This window comes from Balaenoptera physalus (assembly GCF_965194825.1).
Source record: "Balaenoptera physalus genome assembly, chromosome: 10".
NCBI classification, from domain to species: Eukaryota; Metazoa; Chordata; class Mammalia; order Artiodactyla; family Balaenopteridae; genus Balaenoptera; species Balaenoptera physalus.
Window position 1 is genome coordinate 20,806,400 of NC_138889.1, and position 24,955 is coordinate 20,831,354.

At 36.8% G+C, this 24,955-nt stretch overlaps 1 protein-coding gene across 2 annotated transcripts in view; it reads left to right on the forward strand.

The window, feature by feature from the left end:
* Positions 1 to 24,955, forward strand: part of DDX10 (DEAD-box helicase 10) — a 247,763-nt gene that overhangs the window by 215,777 nt on the left and 7,031 nt on the right. The window contains exons 17-18 of one of the 2 annotated variants that reach the window (XM_082476855.1): positions 6,512 to 6,648; positions 20,353 to 20,426. In XM_082476855.1, coding sequence (XP_082332981.1) covers positions 6,512 to 6,648; positions 20,353 to 20,398 — 183 coding nt within the window. In that variant the 3' untranslated portion in view covers positions 20,399 to 20,426. Of the gene's footprint in view, positions 1 to 6,511; positions 6,649 to 20,352; positions 20,427 to 24,955 lie in introns of those variants that run through there. The other variant, XM_082476854.1, reaches the window with a different exon arrangement.

Here is a 24,955-nt window from a genome sequence, read left to right on the forward strand (position 1 = left end):
GGAAGTGTTTGGTTGTTCATAAGAAGCCCCTGTTCAACACACTTGAATTTATGCTGTTGAGGTGACTCAGGGTGGGATTTCTAGATAGCTTCAGAGTGGGGACTGGTCACTAGAAAGACTAAGCGTGTGATTAGCCCCATCCCCCTTCCTGGGAGGAGGTTGGGCCTGGAAATTGAGTTATAAGAACTCTTGAACAACAAGATTCTGAGACCTTCCAGATTGGTGAATGTGTTGATGTGCTGGGAGGGTGACCCTCCTGTAGAAGACATGGAAGCTCTGCACCCCATCCCCACTGCATACCTCGTCCTGTGCATCTCTTCCATCTGGCTGTTCCTAAGTTATATCCTTTAAATAAATAAACTGGTAATCATAAGTAAAGCACTTTCCTGAGTTCTAGAGAATTATCAAACCTGAGGAGGGGGTCGTGAGAATCCCTGAATTTGTAGTCGGCCAGGTAGAATGGCAAGTAGCTTGGCGACTGCATTTTGCAGCTGGCATCTGAAGTATGGAGTCTTGTGGGACTGAGCCCTTTACCCCTGGGGTCTATGCTAACTCTGCATAGTGTCGGAATTAAATTGAATTGATAGACACTCATTTGACTTTGAAGACTTAGTGTTGAAGAGAAACCACATGTTTGGTGTCAGAAAACACTACAAACCAGGCAAAAGGAAGTAGAAGAAGATTCCAGTAGAGAAGTAGCAGTAATGCAGACTCTGAGGTGGGAAGGGGCTTGACTTATTCCAGGATCTGAAAGTGTGGCTTCAAAGCTTGTAAGCAGGTGATAGACATGATCAGATTTGAAACTTATTAAAAAAAAAAATTCTAATGACAACACAGAGAATTGGAGTGATCAGAAGAAGAATGGTTGCAGGGAGACTCATTAGGAAGCTGGTACAATATTCCACACAACAGAGAAGAGAGGCTTGGGAGCAAGGGTCATGAAAGTGGGGATGGTCACATACAAGGTCACACAGAAAGCACCCCCATATGTTTTATGAAGCTTATAAAATATTATTGATTCTGAAGAAATAATTGTACAAGTAGCAAATTCAAAGCTTTAATGGTGAAAGTTGAGATTCAGGATGATGTAGGAGAAGACCTAGCATATGCACATATTTGTGTGACCTTGTTAAGCTATTTAGTCATCTGACTCACATTTTCTTAATTTTGAAAATGGGAACAATAATTCTTTTTCTTCCTACTTCATAGAGTTTGAAGATGAAGTAAGATAATGTATGTCAGAGCACTTCATAAATTTGTTGTAGAAGAATGCCACTTCTCCTCTGTATTTCTTCTCATCATCAAAACTGAAAGCAAAATAAAAGCTAGTTGGGTTACATTTCTTTTTTGGATATTTTCATCTGCCCTACTTAATAACTGAGTCTTCCAAGTGTGTATTTTAGGAAGAGTATTCCTATTTTAGGTGAAATATTTTTCTCAGAGGTTCTGAAACTATATTTCAGGAACAGCCAGTTCATAGAGGTGACCCTGATCTCTTAGTGTGTATGAACTACTTTTTTTTTTTTTTAATTTCTCAGAGCCTTAAGACAGGAGTGTGGGTGTGACCGTAGGGCTGGGAGGGTAGAGAAAAATGAGAGAATTATCAGTCAGTGAGGGAGGAGTGGTTGCAGCTTCCAATCTGGAAGTACCTGAAGAGAAAGAGGCATGTTGACAGCCAGGATCCATAAGTCGAAGGCTGCATTCTACCAGATGTTAAGCATTTAGCAGGGCTAGCGGAGTCGATTCATTCTTTAGTGGCTGCTCCCCAGAAACAGAAGAACATGGCTTTCACTTTAGTGCTTATGTGGATAACTATCCTAGAACAGTTCATTTTATCCTCAGGGCAGGGACTCTGTCTTATTCACTGCTATATCCCCAGTACCTAGTAGTATGTCTGTCACATGTCTCCTTAATAAAAACGTATTGAAGGAAGGCATTTTTGTAAAGTGTCTTCATAATACTTATTAAACTTTCTTAGACCATGTTTATCATGTACAACTCTGCTTATGAACATAATGATCCTCTGAAATGTACCACCTACCCATGTAGTCCACAGAGTCTAGTTGGTTCTCCCTCCTTAACATCTCTCGTACCTGTTCCCCACTTCCATCTCCACTGCCACTTCCTTCCTTGAATCCCTTTCCTCACCTGGATTATTGTAGTTTTTAAACTGATATCCTACCTTCAAATCTTATACCCTCCAACCACCCTTCCCATTGTTGCCAGGGTGCAGCATCTGTAAGATGTAAGTTTAGTCTTCTGCTAAAGGACTTAAATGGTTCCCTTTTACTTAGAGCAGTGAGTTTCCAGCCATGATGTTCTAACACACTGATATGTCACAATCATTTGGAAGGTGATAGGTATATCATAGTATTTGTGCTGTCTCTCATGAAAATGAGTCCAGAGAGAGATAAAAGTGAGGATGGAGCCATATTTATAAATTAGCTTTTAAATGGTTCATGAAATCACAAGGAGAGAGAGAGACAGAGCAGCTAAAATGTCCAATGTCCATTTTCTTTACCACCTTATCTAACTAGAAAGAGCATACTTCTAAACTAGACCTTGCCAGAACAATAAACTCAGTACTTTTCTCCAGAATGTTTTCATTATGGCAATACCCTCTTTACTTAGTGATTTTTATTTATGCTTGGTGTTTGTTGTAGATGATAGTGTTTTTTAAATTTTTTAATAGATTAAAGACATTAATAGAGGCACATTATACTTTTTAGTACAGATATTATACATTTTTATAGTTATATGTTTCTAACCCTTCAAAGAATGAACTAAAAGACAAAAAAGATCAATATGAAAATGTCTTTCTCCATCATCTCTACAATTTTGGTAGGTTGAAATTGTGTTTCTGAAAGGAGTGATTGTCAACTTAAATTTATTTGTCATTGTCATGAATTGAGGAGTATAATGCAGCACAGACAATATGGTATGGCATCAACAGTGGGATCATCTTGTAGATCAGGAAATAGCAAGACCTGAATGTTGTCAATTACAAGAGAGTCATAGTAATACAAATCCAGATAATGTTTTATCCATTTAAAAGTAAGTTTTCATCATTTTGAATTTGTATTTTCCTTCAAATAGATAAACATGTACAGTGGAATATTGAGTTAAGGTGTTTATACTAACTCACTTTCTGATTTATTTTGTATTATATTGTACTTAATTTTTGAAGGCCACTTGCTTTATAGTAAATGTTAAAAGGAGCATATTAAATGATTCTAGGTGTTAAAATACAATTAATTGAAGTATTCTGCTTGACATATCAGAGTACAGATCTCAGAGCCAACAGAGCAACTGGAGATTAGGGGAAAACCCAAGAAGCAAGGAAATCACAGAGAGGGGAGCCCAACTCTGCCTAAATCCTTAGCTGAGTGTCACATTTCACAGGCTGAGGGAAGACTCATAGGAAACCAGGGTAAAAAAACAGCAGTTGGAAGCCATAAAAACAAAACAGAGATGAGATATAAGTAGCTGAGTACCATGGGTTAGAGAGGATTTGCAGTTTGAATCCAGGCAAGGTAATTGTCTATTAGAATAGAAATCTAATAATCCTCAGAAAAACCTAACAGAATTCAGTTTTTCTTTAATATATTATCTAAAGTGTCTAGTTTTCTACAAAAATATGAAACATGTAGTGAAGCAGGAAATTGTGATCCATGGCCAAGAAAAAGTAGTCAATAGAAACTCTTGTTAGCCCAGATTTGAATTTAACATAAATTTCAATGTAGCTGTTCTAAATATGTTAAAAGAATTAAAGGAAAATATAGGTATGTAAATAAACAGATAGGTAGCCTCCCCAGAGCAATGGAAACTATATTTAACCAAAACAAAAACAAATGTGGTATTAGACCTGCCTGAAAGCACAATTACTGTAAAATTTTTGCCAGGCAGGCTGAAAAACAGTTTGGAATTGTCAGAAGAAAGCAACAGCAAACCCAAGGACCCAGTAGAAATAACCCTGTGCAAAGAACAGAAAGAAAAAAGATTGAAGAAAAATGAACAAAACTAAGAGAACTGTGAAGTAGTCCATTATACATGTTCTTGCAATCATGGAGGAATGGTAAGAAAGAGGCATAAAAATATTTGAAGAAATCATAGCCAAAAACTTCGCAAATTTACTGAAAAGCATTGATAGATCCAAGAGGCTTGCAGAGCCCCAAGAAAGACGAATACAAAGAAAACCATTCTTAGACACATCATAGTCTAACTGCTATATGATAAAGAGAAAATTCTGAAAGCAGCCAGAGGAAAACGACACTTGTTGCTACACTTCAAAGAAAACACTGAAATTATTTCTCGCTAATGAAAAAATTCAAGCTTCTAAGAAAAAATTAGAATTTTAGAAAACTTATATCCACCAGTAGCTTCCCAATACTTTGAAAGACATTTAAAATGATATTGACCATGATATTAAGAAATATGATTTTAAAAAATATTGTATAATGAAATGTGTTAATATTTGAAGATCCACATAAGGAAGATATGCATAATTTAGTGAACCAGTATTTTCCAAATGACCGGTGCACAGTGTTATGAAATCATTCACTGGTAAAAGATCCATTCAAAGTGCAAAGTAGACCAATGGATTTTAATGTAACAGAGTACAGAAAGTTTATTGATAATGGCTTCAGATTCCACATTGTAACTACTTTTTAAGAAACTTCCAGTCATCAGTGTTTATTGTAGTATCAGAGGAGAGTAACTGCACTTCTCTAAAAAGGCTATTAAATTACTTTTCCCTTTCCCAACTACCTATCTCTGAGAGACTGGATTTTCTTCGTATATTTCAACCAGAACAACGTATTGAATGCAGAAGCAGATATGAGCATCTGGATATCTTCTTCTGAGCCAGACATTAAAGAAATTTGTAAAAATGTAAAACAGAGTCCTTTTGTTTTGGAAATAGTAGCTATTTTCATAAAAACACTATGTTACCATATATGTTAATATATAATAATGTAGAGTTTATTATTACTTTTAAGTTAATGAATTTTTTAAAATTCGAGTTTCAACTTCTAATACATTAAATGGCGATAGATATAATCCACATTAACAGGAGCTCTTTGGAGTCCTTCATATATTTAAATGTAAAGGTGCCATGGGACCAAAAAAGCTTGAGAATTACTTTGGTAATTCTCTGGCTCCACCTTTAGATAACAGATTCCTTTGAGAGCACCAGACTGGAAAATTGGAAATATCTTGTAGCCTGGGAGATTAGTGTTCTTCAGTATATGATGACATTCAATTTTTGTTGACATCCTTGATTATTTTCAAGTGGACCGTATAGTAGTATGCTGTTGAGTTGTACTGCTTACTGCCTCTGATGGTGGCCTTTTCGTCTTCCCTTCTGATATTTGTTTCCAGACCTTTTATTTTTAGCAGGGAATTTTACCAAGAAAGCAATGAAGGACTTTTGCAGTGGTGACTAATCCTTATTTTCTTTACTTCTTCCTTCTTTGGCTATGTTTAGAGGTTATCAAGGGAGAGCTGTACAAAGAGTGTAAGCAGACTTCAGTAGAGGGCTGCACAGTCAATTGCTATGCTATGCTCTGCTGAGTTGTTATTCAGTTTCTGGGAAACAGCATTAATCATTTGAAATCAAAGAATCATTGAAGTTTGTCTCATATGGTGTGAAACAGAATTATAAACTGGGTAACTAAGAGTAATTCGTCCAGAATTGTTTTTTAGTCCTGCTTACTGCTTATAATCTGTTAAATGCATGTGACAATGTTTGTTTGTATTTCTTATCTACCAGGTGACAAAACCAATCTGCCAGAAATAAACTGGTTATAAAGGATGTTCATTACATAAATGTGTAGTAAATTTATTTTAACATTACATTACTTTGTTCTTTGACAAAAATAAACCCTTGCAAAACAAAAGTAAAAAAGCCTAAATACCTACCTACTTGCATGAAACTGGATAGTTCCCAACTTTCTGTATCTTGGTATTCCATCTTATTTTTTAATTGTTCTTAGTGACTTTGTACTTAATTCGAATTTAGAAGGCCCCTCACTATTAATGAGCTTGTACAGATCTGATTGTTGCTTTAAGATTTATTGCGGTCAAAAAATTATCAGACAGATATTTCTGTACTCTCTCTTCTGGCCTTTTACATTTTTACCTAATATTTTTGGTAGTTTTGAAACTTGCATAGTGGACAGGAGCACTAAAACAAATTTATTTGACACTTTATTTCTTTGATAGTTGAGTTACATGGAAGTAATTAAACTGTCAAATTTGTCCCATATTGTGTTTAAGGGACTTAATAGTGATTTACTTTTTGAACCATATTTTGTCTTACTTTTGAAATGACATGGGTTTTCTTTCTCAGTGCAAATGATTATGTTTCTGAAAGTCACATAGAGGCTTTCGCCAGAATAAAAGGCTTCTAATTTGAGGCTCTCAGTTAGGGGTATTTATTTGGGGCTAGAAATAAGACCTGATTATTTATGAGCTGTTTTCTTAAACCACAATTTCCCTTGTGTTTTCTTAGGCTAAAGATGAAGAAGAAGCCTTTCTGGATTGGAGTAATGATGATAATGATGGATTTGATCCAAGCACACTTCCAGATCCAGATAAGTACAGAAGCTCCGAAGAATCAGATAATGAAGATATGGAAAATAAAATTAGGTATGTTTCTACCATTGGTGGCATTAAGAATATGGGTCTTCTCCTTTTAATAAGTTCAAAAGATGTGTGGAGACAAACGTCTCATGCCCTTCTCGTTGTTTTAGGGGCCCTTCTGCTGTTTCTGTTAATTCCTGTTAACAGATATATGGGTGATATGAGAGCTGTATCTTTTTCTTGGTCTATTCTCTTCTCGTCTCTCTCTTTCTGAATCTTTTATGCTTAAGTATTTGATGCACTAGGGTATATTTAGTGCAAACAGAGGTAAGATTTTATTTTGATTCACTGTTGAGATTGTTGTTAAAAATTATTTCTGAATTTTTTAAAAGGGAAGTTATACTTTCACATTCATTGATGTAAAATTAAGTAAGAAACACATAAAATAATGGAAAACTCATACATAAACAGCCTTTGACAAATTCTCTCAAATTAGAATCTGTTCATTTTAATGTGGACTTACTTGCTGTCATGCCAAAAACAGATGAAATGTAATGAATTGAATGACTTGCTCAGCACTTGTTTTCAGAGTACTATGTATTAGATTAAATTGAGATTCTGTTGAGTTAAAAGTTGAGAATATTGAACTGCATGGTTCATGATTGAACTAAATCAATGAGCCTATTTAGGCACAAGGGGGAGGTACTAATAATGATGGATGAAGTTAATATGGTTGAAGGGGAGAGGAAGCTTGTTGGAACCCCTCAAGTGCTAGTCTGAAAAGTTTGGAGTTGAAAAAATAGGCCACAGAGAGCTATAATCCGGTTTTAACTAAGAGCATTATGAAAAGGTCTCAAAAAGATTATCCCCTTAGGAGAAAAATGCTATAGAGAGATCATTTCAGAGTTACTCTTCATTTTAATGTTGTGCTCATTTAAACATGGTATTATTTTATAATAGTGAAAATGACTTATCCAAAATGCAGTCTTCCCATGTGATGCCAGAAACTTGAGACATTTGCTATTGGACAACTAGGTAATGGACATAATAGCTTTACTACCACAAGAAGCACCACAGATGAAAATAATTTATTAGGATTTAGAAAAAATATTTAAATGATAAGGGTTAAATAATTTAGGTCCAGGGCGTAATTCTAATCTTCAGAAATTGACCTCTGAGAGTAAATATGCGTATTCTCCTTCAGGAAGTTTCTTGGTACACATGTCCAGACCTTGGTGAACTGTCAGTATGGTTGTTTGTTGCCCTTTTTATTCTTATGTAAACGTCCCCGTTTCAGAGTAGTTTATGGGATCTCCATTTTGATAGATGTGATCTAACTTAACACGTATAACTTTATATCATTAACTTACAAATGCTCTGTGTAATTTTACTTTCTGAAGGGAACTTTAATTGGTTCTTACAGTTTGTTATTTGGCCATATTTTCCACATCTGTCTAACATACCTTTAAAACATAGAGCCAACCTTTGAAATCACTGGTAAGATGTCAGCAATCCTTCTGTATCTGATTCATAAGGATTTTTTTCAAAACATTTTTCATGATAGTTTCTGGGTCGTCCTTAATCTACGCACAGCAGACATTTCGTTTCATTCTTTTGGCATCTCTCACCCTCATAGTGACATTTCCCTGCTACCACCTAGCTAATATGACTTGTTCTCAAATAGTTTCACGTTTCATCCTCTTAATGAGCCTGTAAATGCTGTGTAGCTAGAAAATCTGTCTTTTTATGCCAATACTTTCAGCTCCAGCCTTTACTCATCTCCCCAGCATTGTCATAGGCACAGAGAAAGGCCCTGAAATACTTGTATTGATTAATAGATTGATGAAGGAGATTTATAGAGTAAAAGAGAGAAGCATAATGCTTAAATGATACCAGAGATGACAGAATAGATGGTTGAAGAACTGGAAGAAGCCAGGTTCAGAAAGTGTAATGGTGATGCACAAGATGGTAGTAATACCTTGAGAGATGCCAAAGCATCTTAACTCACTGACAAGCGTTCAGATGGGAAATATTTAAGCATTACATGAAAATTAAAATAGTTTTAATTTAAGGCATAACTGATAACTACATTAGCAGAGATTGAAAGGAATTGATAAACTTGTCTTAGGCTGAAGAAAAATTATCTTGTTGTTGAAAAGAATATCAACAAGGGCTTTATTCCTTTAGTGCGTTTAGGGGTTTTGTCTTTGTATGAGCACAGTTATTATCTAGTCCAACCCCCTCCTATTATAGATGAAAAAGCCAAGCCTTCGAGGGATAAAATAATTTGTCTGTGATCACAATACAAGTTAGGGACAGGTCAGTGTGATCTGCCTGAATCAAATTGATCCTCTGGTTCTAATACTCCAAACAAGTTATATAGAATTACTATGGCATTAGGAGAGGTAGCTCAGGAAAACTACCTCAAGACAAATGTTATTTGGCTGAAGACCTGATCCATGGACTAACCATAGGATATATTTGACTGGACCATGGTTTCCCTACCTCAGCATTATTGGCATTCTGGCCCAGATGATTTTTTGTTTTGGAGAGTTTGAGGTGGTTGTAGACTGTTTAGCCGCATCCTCTACCACTAGCACCTCCCCAGTTGGGATAACCAGAAGTATCTTCAGACATTGCCAGGTATCCTTTGGGGAGCAAAATCTCTCACAGTTGAGAACCAATGGACTAGACCCAGGATGGCAGAATGTATTACTAGTGCTTAACTACCCCACCCCTCATCCAGGATAGGCTTTGTCTGTATTCCTTTCCATTTAGTCCTAGCAGTCCTTCTCAAGCAGGGTCCATCAATCAGTCGGGATTGGTACACAAGATAAAACCTGTTTTCCATTCCTGGACTAGAAGGTAGGATTTAGGGTAAGTTACAAGTAATAGTCTACGTGTGAAATTTCTATTTATACTCTAATTTTCCCTTCTCTCTTGAAATTACCTCAGTGGCAATGAATAAAGAATATGTAAACTAAAACCACATTGTTTTGGATAAGAAGAGGTATTCACAAGTAAATTCACATACACTAGGATTTTGACAGTAGTAATTGCTTCTGCTGTGTATAATAATAGCACCAATTCTATCTTCCTATATTGTTCCAGTTCTGCTACATCTTTTTTCCTTTGCCTCTCATGGACATGACCGAATGCTAAGATTTTGTGATGTTAGCTTTAGAGGATCCTCCTGGCTTGTTCACAGGTTTTATTTGGTGCACTGTTTCTGGCTTCTGCTCAGTAATTGTAGGAACAGCTAGTGTTCCAGCCTCTTGGTCATCCTCACCCTGTCAGTAGGTTATTCTCTGGATATTAATTTAGCATTTTCAGATATGAGTTTGTATAGGACTGGTTATACCAATTAGAAACTGGCTATTAGTCCCAAACTAACCAGTATGAGCTAATTTCTTTGAACGTTTCCTTTCTATGTCTCTTTTTCCTTCACTTTGGTGACACCCATAAATATTCCGCACAGGTAACACATTTGTCTCTCTACATGGAAAGACACTTAGTCAGTAGGAAATAGGCAAAGGAGAGCCAGATTTAGTGGAGAACGACTGAACTTGGGGTCAGTAATTCCTCCTCAGGGAGGTCTGATAGGATTTTAAAGAGTTTGTACCTCTGTCCTCCTCCTCAGCTCAGTATATAGCCACAGTAGAATTTAAACCCTCCTTAACCCTCTGTAGAATTATCAGAATTGTCATCTCTAACACTGAGATTCAAAAGAGATTCTCATATATAAGATGCAACTTCTTTAAGTTAGCATGACAAAAAGAGATATCTTGCTTATAATATGGTCCCAGGGACAATGAAAATTATATGACCCTGAGTTCCTTTTAAGGAACTTTAAGAATGCTGCCATTAATAGCTCCATTTATCCTTAGAAACAGAGCTGTGAAATAGGGGGAGTGGGTAATCTACCCATCGTACAGAAGGAATGTTCGCTGGTTAGTCAGCAGCAGATGCCTGAATTCCATTGGAAGCTCTAAGCTTTTGTGCGCTATTTTTGCAAGTAGGTATAGAAGGGAGAGCTTGCTTTGATGCTCTCTGCTTTCTTTTCTCATCTTCTTCCATCTTACAAATTGGTCCATGCTGTGTTTTACTCTGTGGTTTTCATTTCTGATTCCTTCTACGGAACTAGCATAGGTAGAGTTAATACAAGATATTGGGATTTGTTGTTATTATTATTGTTATTAAAATAGACAAAAATTTAGTAGGAAACCTAGCTCTTTGTTGCAGTGGACTTTGTGACATCAGAGAATTCATTGGTCTGCTGGGAACTACACAGAATCATGTGTTCTTGTCTCCAGTGAGTTTTGATATAGACTTTCATACCTTTTGAGGACATAAGACCTCAAATATTGCATGTAATTATCTTTGTGCTCATCAGTGGTTTTTCATTTCTTCATCTCCCAAATAGTCCATATAGTAGAGTTATACTGCTTTCACAATAAACATATTTGTCTAGCTTCTATATGTGGTGCCAAGAGCTGGAGAAGCAACTTTCTGCATTATTTAAATCACATTCTGGTTATTTCAGAGTTAAAAAATATCTACTTGATCTGTAGTCTCTGGCTTCTTGTCACCTTTCCTCCATCAATTCTTTCAACTACGAATTTTTTTAGTAGTACCTATCCTGTGCCAGGCATAGTGCAGGTACAGAGGATAAAACATTAAGCAAGAAAAATACCTTTGCTGCTTTCACAGAACTTTTAGTTCAGTGGAGGTTACAGATGGATAAGCAAGCAATTACAAAACAACATGATGGTTAAGTACTGTGGTTTGTGCACTGGGGAAGGTGGTGGGGAGAGGGATGGATGAGCACGAAAGTGATGGACCTAACAGTTGGGCTTGGCAAACCAGAAACAGCTTCCTGAAGGGAGTGATGGCTAAGCTAAACCTGAAGTAAGTTTAAGTTGTAAGAGAGCCGGGAGAAGGGTAAATTGCCATTCTAAAGAATATGGCCTTTGAAGTGAGACAAGTGTCTAACCATATTCCAGTTAAACTCTTCTTTCAATAAAAGTGTTCCTTTTAGCTGCGCCTCACAAGCTGAGAGAGATTTGGTCCTGAACATGTAATATAAGATTAATTTTTGTATATCTAGTAGCATTCATCATGTTTGGTTTATGGCCATCTTCATGTGAATTGCTAATGATGTGAAAATTTGCAAAGTATTGAATACGATGAAAAAGAAGCAGCTGGATGTTCCAGATATTCATTATCCAGTCAAATTAAGTTTTTAATATTTATAATCTTAACCTTTTTCAAGCAAAAAAGGGAAAGAAAAAGGTTGTGGTTAGACTGTTACTGCATTATATCAATCTTTTCTTCACAGAACACAGTCTCTGACTAAGGCAGATTGCTTTATAAAGAATTGTTATATGGTGGGGTATTTGGTAGATTATTCTAAGTGGTATAAGACCACTCACGTGTAATTTGTGCTGAGACTGTTGGCATAATTTAGACATGAAAACCTCTATATGGATTGGTACCTTTTCCTGTACAGGGTAAATTTTCACATCTAATATAATTAGCTGTTCTTTTTGCCTAGCCTGACACAGCTCTGAATCAAAAGGCTGATCAAGGATTTTTGTCTGGTTTTCCATTTGTTTGGGGGTTTTGTTTTGTTTTAAAAATCTGTTTTATACTAGTTTTCTGTTTTTGAGTGAACTTGCCCATCTTTAAAAGTTCTCTCTTACATGAAGGAGATGAACCACTTTAATCTGTGTGGTTTCTCCTAGTGTTCTGTGACAACTCTTCAGTGAATTTTGCCCAGCAACTACTCTTCTACGACTTTACAGTCAGCTTTGTAATACATGGAAGACTTTTCACCTGGAAAAGAAATATGTATGCATTAAAGATAAATTTGGGGGGAAGGAAAATTCCCAGAAAGCATTTTCCTTTCTTAACTGGTTTTGGTTGGGGCTGAGTATGACACATTATGTATTTTATATTAATTGGTGGCATCGTTGGCGCTAAATATAGGGGATGATTTTTTTTTTTAATTTTTATTTTATTTTATTTATTTATTTATGGCTGTGTTGGGTCTTCGTTTCTGTGCGAAGGCTTTCTCTAATTGCGGCAAGTGGGGGCCACTCTTCATCGCGTTGCGCGGGCCTCTCACTATCGCGGCCTCTCATGTTGCGGAGCACAGGCTCCAGATGCGCAGGCTCAGTAATTGTGGCTCACGGGCCCAGCCGCTCCGCGGCATGTGGGATCTTCCCAGACCAGGGCTCGAACCCGTGTCCCTTGCATTGGCAGGCAGATTCTCAACCACTGCGCCACCAGGGAAGCCCAGGGATGATTTTTTAAGGGATTTTTTTTACTCAGAGTCTAGGTGATTGTTAAATAGGATTGGCTATAGTTTTCACTTACTTGAACCAGTGTTCATTGGTGAATCTAGTTGTGGGTGGTAGATATGGAAAGAAGTTGGCTCAGCTCAGTGATATATTGACTTTATTGTATGCCTGCCATTCTTTCCTTTTATTTTTTTTTAACTTCAGGAGATTTATCTCTGATTCCAATATGCCTAGCAGCTTTCAAGAGAAAATCTCAGTCTTCTCTTCTTCTTTGTGAAATACAAAGTTCATGACCTATCAAAGTTCATAGAGCTTTTATCAGCACTTAACATGAATTGTGAATAACAAGAAGAGTTAATTTACTTGACTTTCTTTAAATTGTGTTCCTTTCGTCTTTCTCCCTTTTGCCATTGCCCTAAAACAAAACAAAAGCATATCCTGTGTGATGTAAAGCATGAATGGACAAACTTCCGAGGCAGATTGTTGGGGTAGCAGGGAGAGGGGAGTGGGGAGGTTGGGAGAGGAGTGGGAAGGCAGTATTATTTGTCTTGGGACTCTTAGGGGAAAGGTTGCTACCTATTGAGGAAGGAAGGCATTATTTTCTGAGGTGAGGGTTGGGACGGGGAAAACACATTTTGAGAAATTTGAGGTTTAGGAAGCTCTCAGCTTGACCTTACTTGCAGTCTCAGGTTTTGCCCTGTGCTTTCTACTCCTCTGTCATTTAGACACTCATTGAATAACTGTCACTCAGTGACAGTGGTGGGTTTGTCATGTTTCAAAAATACTAGGATCTCTAAGAAGATGGATGAATGGCTCAGGATGCCATGAGGCCAAGGTGAACCACCTAGTAGGTTCACCTAGTAGATGAAACACCTAGTAGGGTTCTCTTGGCTGCTGCCCTGATTATGGTGCATGTTGACTTTGCTTTCACCGAAAAGACTGTTGAAAATGACACTTTCTCAGGACCATCCTCGAGAATGACACCACCCTTTTTTTTTTTACTTCACATTGCTTCATGTAGAATGCATTAATACCTAATGACTATATTACATCATTTAGTTATGCCATAATTTCTTTATCCATTCCTCTTTTAGAATTTCAGGTCATACTCATGCTTAGTTGTTTGGTTTTGTTTTCTTTTGTTTTTGCTATTATAAGTAATTCTTTAATGGATAACTTTGTTGAACATTGGGTTTTCTCTTTCTTGAAATCATTTGAAGGACTAATGAAGAGTTAGTCTAAACTGTAAAACTTAATTTTACCAGATAGCTAGAACATTGGGGACATGATTGGGTAGGTGGTGATCTTGAATATTAAAAACTAATCAGTGAAAGTAGTTTGAGGAGAAAAGCTGTTTTGCTTTTGGGGAGCAGAAATATTTTACATACAGATTAGTAGCAAGAAAAATCCATAACATAGGCTTCCCTGGTGGCACAGTGGTTAAGAATCTGCCTGCCAACGCAGGGGACACGGGTTCAAGCCCTGGTCCGGGAAGATCCCACATGCCACAGAGCAGCTAAGCCCGTGCCCCACAACTACTGAGCCTGCGCTCTAGAAGCCTGCGCACCGCAACGAAGAGTAGCCCCCACTCGCCTCAACTAGAGAAATCCCGCGTGCAGCAACAAAGACCCAATGCAGCCAAAAATAACTAACTAAATAAATAAATTTATAAAAAAAAAAATCCATAACATAAACCCAACTAGTATGAGTGTTTAAATATTTTTTTTAATCTGGGAGAAGAGAAATCATGTATGTCTTCTAAATTGCTGCAGAGCAGAAGTTCTTAACCTGAACTCCATGGATGAACTTTAGGGGAATCTCAAACATCTTGAACTTGTATGCAAAATGATGTTTTGGGTGTGCATGTAGCAGACACTCCCGTGCCTTTATCTGGCAAAAGCGTCACGAATTTTCATCAAATTCTTAAGTGGGTTTATAAACCAAAAAAATAGAGATTGGGGGAGCCAAAACTTTCTGCCCGTCCCAAATGATGCTTGTGGTTTTTAGAAGGAAACATGTACACGGATCAGTAGTGTGATTGCAGTTCCTTGTGTACTGTTGCCTTCTCACAATCCCCAGCCTTCTCTGATTATTAGAGTTCTGATCCAAGAGGATATCGTCTGCTCTTGCAGTTATGTTTGTAATGAATGCTGAGCCAGTCACTCTTTTCTTTGACTAAATTGTTTTTACAGATCCGTTTCTAGTACCGAGCAGCTAGAAAAGAGACATTAAGGACATGATACATTTTCAGTTCCATTTCTATATGCGATAGCCTTCACCATCAGAAGGAAACTGGGCAGATTTTATGGAATGTACTACAGTAATTAATCTTCATTAGGACTGTTGCCATGGCCTTGTAAGTGAAAATTTATGATAAGGGGAAAGTCTTTGGCACAACGTATTTGAATACCAGAGTGCCATTACTTAAGGATATGTATAGAGATCTCTGAGAATTTTTTAATGATCCCAAGGTCATTTATTATTAGCTTAAAATTCTTTAAGAAAAAGTCCAAGCTACATTTACTGATATGAATGCAAGAAGGAGAGTTTTATATGATAGGGGCACAAACTGGACATTCAGATGCTGAACTCTTGGTAGCCTTCCACACACAGTTTGGCAGCATGTTGTAAAAGGACACCCAAGGGTTTCTGTGTGAGTGAATACTCCGCTCTCCACCTCAGTCCTCAGCTTCCTTGCAGCTAGCTCAGTCTGCAATTTCCCCTGATTTCTTCCCTTTGCATTCCAAAAAAGAATGAGAAAACAGCATGAGGTTGAAAGCTGCACAGACACTGTAGTAAAGGGAGTGTGCTTTCTTCCAGCAGCCCCTTGTCCTGGCATTTGTTAGATTTCTGAACAGGCTTGTATGGTGATGTTGGTCCTCCATTTTATGATGTAGCACACACCAACTTTCACAGCCTTAATTGTGCATGAACAAAGGCAGCCAGTGCAGAAGTAAGGAGCTCTAACATATGGCATCATGATGCTTTCTGGCTGCACAGTCTTCCAGTATCAGGTTTACAGAATCCCTGGTGATTCTGGTTGCCATTTTGTAACTTAATTATTGGAACTGCTTGCCCCAGTGTCCTTGGAAGTTTAGTGCTCACTCCATTACGCTGTGTTTCTATAAAGCCTTGCATACACCAGGGAAGAAGTCGAAAAGTTTTCCCAGCAAATCTTTTCTTCTATAATGCCTTGGCCACAATTATATCAGACAGCACTTGGAACATTCTTGAGATTTGGAGTAGCAGTTCCAAATTCAGCACCCTTGTAGCCCAGGGAATGTGGTTTCCAGGTTACAGAGGACATTCTGATGTCTTGTATTGGAGTTTATTCACACATCATTTATTTAAAGTATGCTGTTTAACAATTAGTAGTCTTTCTATTCATGGCAGGTACTAATGGTTACATTCTTCTTGTTGGAATGTCCCATCCCTTTCTACATCTGTTAAGACTGTTGACTAAAGCTTCCTAAGGGCCAGAGAGAGAATTTGTAAAAATCAAGCCAAATAAGACTTGGTAGTTTCCTCTGCATGGAAAAAATATTATATCAAGGAATCAGGCTCTCTCCTTTTGCCTTTCTGTATTAATACATAGGAATTTAAAGTATGTCTGTTCCTGGAAGAATGGTCTCAGATGCATCTGTACTATGGTTCTATGAACCCAGAGACTGAATGACTTGCCCACATGCACCACCGCATATAGTTTGGGAATATGGATCTACATTTCGTATCCTAAACTTGGCATCATGTGGAGAAGTAGGAGTTTTGTGAAATTAAGTCTGTGTTAGCACAAAGGCAGGCTACTTCGCCCTGCGGGATAATTGTGACTTTTGGAGTCAGATAGACAGACCTAAGTTTGAATGTTACTTTCTTTTACAAGTTGTGGACCATGGACACATTAAGTTACTTAACCTCTCTGACCCTCAGTTTTCTTCATCAGTCTTTCTTTATCAGATGATAATTCTTACCTTGCAAGGTTACCATGAAGATCCAATTAGTGTGAAAAGAAAGCAGAGTATGATATGTAATAGAGTCATTAATATATGATAATCATTTTAATTACTAAAAACAAAACTGTGGCAGGAGTTTTTAAATGAGTATATACATTTACAAGAATAGAATTGAATGTCTTCTGGGATATCAACTTTCCTTCTTCCTCATCAAAATCATTCATTAAGCCTCAGATACACAACATGGCAGGCCCTATATTCAAAACAGTCTGCAAAACTATCCTACAGACTAGGTTGAAGTGATGCATGATATAATGAAAATAATGTCATTAACATATCCTATTCAATGTATGGATAAAGAGTCCATATTACCAAATTGGAATGTGGGAAATGTCTTCACTTGTCTGTTCTTCTTCCTCAACGTTTCCATTATTCAGGAATTAAACACACTGGAAGTTTACTATGTGCTTGGCATAGAGCAATAGAGATACTAGATCCCAGGCCTCATAAAGCTTATATTCCAGTGAGAGAATGTAAGTAAAGAGAAGAGATGGTGATAAGGGCCATGAAAGTGGTAAATGTAGGGTAACTAGAGAGGAATTGGGAGAGTTTGCTTTATATAAAGTGGTTAGGAAAAACTTCTCTGAAGTGAGACCTGAAGAATTATTGAAAGCCCTCTCTTTAGGAAAGAAGGAATCATTCATCCTAACGTTCTAACCATGAATTGCTTGGACAATTATTAAAATTTAAATATTTAAATTAATGTTTAATATTAATATCAAATAAATAATTATTTAATATTCAATTTAAATATTTACCCTAATAGCAACTCTATATAATTATGTATATTTCTGCCAGAGGAGATTCCTTGGCTTTTTTTCATTCCATCATCCTTCAACCATGTGTCTGTTCCGACTATGATTCTGATTGGTTTCATGGAAGGTGATGAGGATAAGGAGCAGCTGCTATTCTAGTCTGTAAAGTGGCAACTCATTAGAAAGGTGTATGCCAGCATGAAGTTTATGAGAACAGGAGAGTGAAGTTAAGATGGACTGATTACTCCAATTGAAGACTGGAAAGGTATTTCAGGTTATGAGTTAAAGCACCATGCCATTCATTGGGGGTAAGAGGAGAAAACTTGAATGTATTTTTATGCCTAATTATTTAGGTTATAATGTACTGATGGTGTATCAACTCTTTTTGAATATATATATACAGTGGAATATTACTCAGCCATAAAAAAGAACGAAATAATGCCATTTGCAACAACATGGATAGACCTAGAGAGTATTATGCTTAGTTAAATAAGTCAGACAGAGAAAGAAAAAATCTGTATGTTATCACTTATATGTGGAATCTAAAAAAGAAAACAAATGAATGTATATAAGAGAACAGAAACAGACCCAGATAAAGAAAACAAACTAATGGTTACCACTATTGGTTACCAGTGGGGAGAGTACAGAGGGGAGGGTCAAGATAGGGGTTTGGGATTAAGAGATACAAACTACCAGGTATAATATAAATAAGAAACAAAGATATATTGTCCAATACAGGGAAATATAGCCGTTATTTTGTAGTAACTTTACGTGGAGTACTATCTATAAAAATATTGAATTACTATGTTGTACACCTGAAACTAACATAATATTGTAAATCGACTATACTTTAATAAAAAAGAGAGAAGTTAGTTCCCGTCAACGGGATTTGGAGATACTATAATTAATATTTATAATGCATTTACTATACATATATCACTTATCTTGCATGAGGTAGATATTAATCACATTTTACAAATTAGGAAATTAACACTCCATGAAATTAAGCAGTTTTGCAAAGTTTTAGGCACTTGCTAGCATTTGAGTCAGGTCTGACTCCGAAGCCACTTTCTTCCATACCAGAATTTTTGTAAAACTATCTGTTAAGTAACTGATTTTAAAAAGCAGACATTTCAACATTAAACATGCTGGGGGAAAAAGATGTTCTTTACATTATGAGATATACAATCCAGAGAAGTTACATGTATTGTTTCAAAGAAAATCAAAATTACTCTTTTTTTGTTGAATCAAAATGGCAAGTTATACTCCTTCTGTAATATTGAAGTATTGTTTCATTTCTTATTCTGAGTCTGAGGTTACTGGGTGCTTCTTTCTAGTATTATTTTCCTTATGCCATTAATGTTTTAATTTTCACTGTAGCTTTGATCTTTTGGATTTCTTTGGGATTAATGATACGCGATTTGAAAAAAAATGCAGTACAGATTTTAATGTCCACTTATATACTCGGTCACAAAGAAAATAAGAATGTGGTTTTAGTTAGAGATTACTCTGCCTAACTTTATATGATAATAGAGTGGGCCAGTCAGATATTTAGCAGTATAGAAGCTTAGCCTAGTGGGTTTATTCGTCATTATTCAAGAAGTATTTATTGAGCCTATGGATACTAGGGCAGTGTGACTGCGAAGAATAAGACAGGTTTTGTCCTCAAGGAGCTTGGAATCTAATCAGTGAAGCAGATAAGTAAAATAGACAGTCTTAGTACAGCATTTCGTAGGGTGTAATGGAGGAGTGCATAGTGCTAGGGGGCACCTAAGAGGGCACTTAACCTAGACTAGGATGGTCTGGGGAGGCTTCCCAGAGCTGAGTCAGGAGGGGAACGAACAACAAATAGTTACAGAGGCACTAGAAAGACTTAGATGGGTTTGAGAGAGATTAGTGAAGAAACGATCAATTAAATTAAGGATGTGAAGAAGAAGTAGTTAAAGGACGACTTCCAGGCTTTTAGTTGGGTATTACTGTTCACTCAGAAGGAAAATATAGGAGGAAGAATAGATTTGGGGAAAACATGTAGTAGTTAGGGGCATGTTGAGTTTGCAGTGCCTTTGCAAATGTAGATAGAGATTTCCAGGATCCAGCTGAATATGCTGATCTGGTGGTCAGGAAAGAACTCTAGGCTATAAAGATGCATATTTTATAAGTCATTAGCACTATGGAAGATAGTTGAAATACTGAACTGCATGAGAATACTCAGAATGAATATGTAAAGTGAGAATAGTAAAGGGCCAAGGATGGAACCTAGAAATATAGATAGTTAAGTAATGGTGACAAAGGAAGAGGAAACTAAGATACCATTAGGGAGGTAGTAGTTAATCTGTAAGTACTTAAAAGTTAGATGGCTGCCTGTTACATCTCATGGAAGCTGCAGTAATGGTAAAATTTTAACTGTCCGCTGACTGGGTGTTAACTCAACAGAAGTCATGTGTTTGGAAAAATGAATTACTAAATTTAGCCTTAACATGACCATTTATATAATTTTGAAAAACATATGCAAAGCCAAAATTTAGAACACTGGGAACTTGTGCTATTAAAAACAGGGGATTGGTCAGCAGACTGACGCCTGTGTACCCACAGACCGGACTGAGTGCTGTGGGAGTTTTCCCATGCGTAAAGCTCTGCTCTGTGACTCCGTTGGAACTTGAATTAGAAGCAAGGTCTAATGGAACATTGTCTTCTTCATTGCAGTAACGGTACCTCTCAGGACTCCAAAGAACCTTCAACAAGGTCATGATTTCTGCCTTTCAGATGAGTGGGCATTTATTGAATGACTTCTTTTTTTTAAAACATCTTTATTGGAGTATAACTGCTTTACAATGGTGTGTTAGTTTCTGCTTTATAACAAAGTGAATCAGTTATACATATACATATATCCCCATATCTCTTCCCTCTTGCATCTCCCTCCCTCCCACCCTCCCTATCCCACCCCTCTAAGTGGTCACAAAGCACCGAGCTAATCTCCCTGTGCTATGGGGCTGCTTCCCACTAGCTATCTATTTTACATTTGGTAGTGTATATATGTCCATGCTACTCTCTCACTTTGTCCCAGCTTACCCTTCCCCCTCCCCATATCCTCAAGTCCATTCTCTAGTAGGTCTGCGTCTTTATTCCCGTCTTGCCCCTAGGTTCTTCATGACCTCTTTTTTTTGTTTTTTAGATTCCATACATATGTGTTAGCATACAATATTTGTTTTTCTCTTTCTGACTTACTTCACTCTGTATGACAGACTCTAGGTCCATCCACCTGACTACAAATAACTCAATTTCGTTTCTTTTTATGGCTGAGTAATATTCCATTGTATATATGTGCCACATCTTCTTTATCCATTCATCTGTCGATGGACACTTAAGCTGCTTCCATGTCCTGGCTATTGTAAATAGTGCTGCAATGAACATTGTGGTATATGACTTTTTGGATTATGGTTTTCTCAGGGTATATGCCCTGAATAAACTGTAATAGTAGTGGGATTGCTGGGTCATATGGTAGTTCTATTTTTAGTTTTTTAAAGAACCTCCATAGTGGCTGTATCAATTTACATTCCCACCAGCAGTGCAAGAGGGTTCCCTTTTCACTACACCCTCTCCAGCATTTACTGTTTGTAGATTTTTTGATGATGGCCATTCTGACCGGTGTGAGGTGATATCTCCTTGTAGTTTTGATTTGCATTTCTCTAATAATTAGTGATGTTGAGTATCCTTTCGTGTGTTTGTTGGCAATTTGTATATCTTTGGAGAAATGTCTATTTAGGTCTTCTGCCCATTTTTGGATTGGGTTGTTTGTTGTTTTCATATTGAGCTGCATGAGCTGCTTTTATATTTTGGAGAGTAATCCTTTGTCAGTTGGTTCGTTTGCAAATATTTTCTCCCATTCTGAGACTTGTCTTTTCGTCTTGTTTGTAGATTCCTTTGCTGTGCAAAAGCTTTTAAGTTTCATTAGGTCCCATTTGTTTATTTTTGTTTTTATTTCCATTACTCTAGGAAGTGAGTCAAAAGGGATCTTGCTGTGATTTATGTCACAGAGAGTTCTGCCTGTGTTTTCCTCTATGAGTTTTATAGTGTCTGGCCTTACATTTAGGTCTTTAATCCATTTTGAGTTTATTTTTGTGTATGGTGTTAGGAAGTGTTCTAATTCATTCTTTTACATGTAGTTGTCCAGTTTTCCCAACACCACTTATTGAAGAGGCTCTTTTTTCTCCATTGTATATTCTTTCCTCCTTTATCAAAGATAAGGTGACCATATATGTGTGGGTTTATCTCTGGGCTTTCTATCCTGTTCCATTGACCTATATTTCTGTTTTTGTGCCAGTACCATATTGTCTTGATTACTGTAGCTTTGTAGTATAGTCTGAAGTCAGGGAGCCTGATTCATCCAACTCCATTTTTCTTTCTCAAGCTTGCTTTGGCTATTGAGGATCTTTTGTGTTTCCACACAAATTGTGAAATGTTTTGTTCTAGTTCTGTGAAAAATGCCATTGGCAGTTTAATAGGGATTGCATTGAATCTGTAGATGGCTTTGGGCAGTGTAGTTATTTTCACAATGTTGATTCTTCCAATCCAAGAACATGGTATATCTCTCCATCTGTTTGTATCATCTTTAATTTCTTTCATCAGTGTCTTATAGGTTTTCTGCATACATGTCTTTTGTCTCCTTAGGTAGGTTTATCCCTATGTATTTTATTCTTTTTGTTGCAGTGGTAAATGGGATAGTTTCCTTATTTTCCCTTTCAGATTTTTCGTCATTAGTGTATAGGAATGCAAGAGATTACTGTGCATTAATTTTGTATCCTGCTACTTTACCAAAATCATTGATTAGCTCTAGTAGTTTTCTGGTAGCATCTTTAGGATTCTCTATGTGTAGTGTCATGTCATCTGCAAACAGTGACAGTTTTACTTCTTCTTTTCTGATTTGGATTCCTTTTATTTCTTTTTCTTCTCTGCTTGCTGTGGCTAAAACTTCTAAAAGTATGTTGTATAATAGCGGTGAGAGTGGACAACCTTGTCTTGTTCCTGATCTTAGAGGAAATGGTTTCAGTTTTTCACCATTGAGAACGATGTTGGCTGTGGATTTGTCATATATGGCCTTTATTATGTTGAGGTAGGTTCCCTCTATGTCCACTTTCTGGAGAATTTTTATCATAAATGGGTGTTGAATTTTGTCAAAAGCTTTTTCTGCATCTATTGAGATTATCGTATGGTTTTTATCCTTCAATTTTTTAATATGGTATATCACATTGATTGATTTGCATGTATTGAAAAATCCTCACATTCCTGGGATAAATCCCACTTGATCATGGTGTATGATCCTTTAATGCGTTATTGGATTCGGTTCGCTAGTATTTTGTTGTAGATTTTTGCATCTATGTACATCAGTGATATTGGCCTGTAGTTTTCTTTTCTTGTGACATTTGTCTGGTTTTGGTATCAGGGTGATGGTGGCCTCATAGAATGAGTTTGGGAGGGTTCCTCCCTCTGCTATTTTTTGGAAGAGTTTGAGAAGGATAGGTGTTAAACTCTTCTCTAAATGTTTGATAGAATTCCCCTGTGAAGCCCTCTGGTCCTGGGCTTTTGTTTGTTTGAAGAATTTTAATCACAGTTTCAATTTCAGTGCTTGTGATTGGTCTGTTCATATTTTCTATTTCTAACTGTTTCAGTCTTGGAAGGTTGTACTTTTCTAAGAATTTGTCCATTTCTTCCAGGTTGTCCGTTTTATTGGCATATAGTTGACTTGTATTAATCTCTCATGATCCTTTGTATTTCTGCAGTGTCAGTTGTTACTTCTCCTTTTTCATTTCTAAATCTGTTGATTTGAGTCTTCTCCCTTTTGTTCTTGATGAGTCTGGCTAATTGTTTATCAATTTTGTTTATCTTCTCAAAGAACCAGCTTTTAGTTTTATTGATCTTTACTATTGTTTTCTTCATTTCTTTTTCATTTATTTCTGATCTGATCTTTATGATTTCTTTCCTTCTGCTAACTTTGAGTTTTTTTGTTCTTCTTTCTCTGATTGCTTTAGGTGTAAGTTTAGGTTGTTTATTTGAGATGTTTCTTGTTTCTTGAGGTAGGATTGTATTGCTATAAACTTCCCTCTGAGAACTGCTTTTACTGCATCCCATAGGTTTTGGGTCGTCGTGTTTTCATTGTCATTTGTTTCTAGGTATTTTTTATTTCCTCTTTGATTTCTTCAGTGATCTCTTGGTTATTTAGTAGCGTATTGTTTAGCCTTCATGTATTTGCATTTTGTACAGTTTTTTTCTTGTAATTGATATCCAGTCTCATAGTGTTGTAGTCGGAAAGGAAACTTGGTAAGATTTCAATTTTCTTAAATTTACCAAGGCTTGATTTGTTACACAAGATATGATCTATCCTGGAGAATGTTCCATGAGCACTTGAGAAAGTGTATTCTGTTGTTTTTAGATGGAATGTCCTATTAATATCAATTAAGTCCATCTTGTCTAATGTATCATTTAAAGCTTGTGTTTCCTTATTTATTTTCATTTTGGATGATCTGTCCATAGGTGAAAGTGGTGTGTTAAAGTCCCCTACTATTATTGTGTTACTTTTGATTTCCCCCTTTACGGCTGTTAGCATTTGCCTTATGTATTGAGGTGCTCCTATGTTGGGTGCATAAATATTTACAATTGTTATGTCTTCTTCTTGGATTGATCCCTTGATCATTGTGTAGTGTCCTTCTTTGTCTCTTGTAATAGTCTTTATTTTAAAGTCTATTTTGTCTGATATGAGAATTGCTACTCCAGCTTTCTTTTGATTTGCATGCATGGAATATCTTTTTCCCTCCTCTCACTTTCAGTCTGAATGTGTCCCTAGGTCTGAAGTGAGTCTCTTGTAGACAGCATATATACGGGTATTGTTTTTGTATCCATTCAGCCAGTCTGTGTCTTTTGGTTGGAGCTTTTAATCCATTTACATTTGAGGTCATTATCGATATGTATGTTCCTATTACCATTTTCTTAATTGATTTGGGTTTGTTTTTGTAGGTCTTTTCCTTCTTTTGTGTTTCCTGCCTAGAGAAGTTCCTTTAGCATTTGTTGTAAAGCTGGTTTGGTGGTGGTGAATTCTCTTAACTTTTTCTTGTCTGTAAAGGTTTTAAGTTCTCCTTCAAATCTGAATGAGATTCTTGCCAGGTAGAGTAATCTTGGTTGGAGGTTTTTCTCTTTCATCACTTTAAATATGTCCTGCCACTCCCTTCTGGCTTGCAGAGTTTCTGCTGAAAGATCAGCTGCTAACCTTATGGGGATTCCCTTGTATGTTATTTGTTGCTTTTCCCTTGCTGCT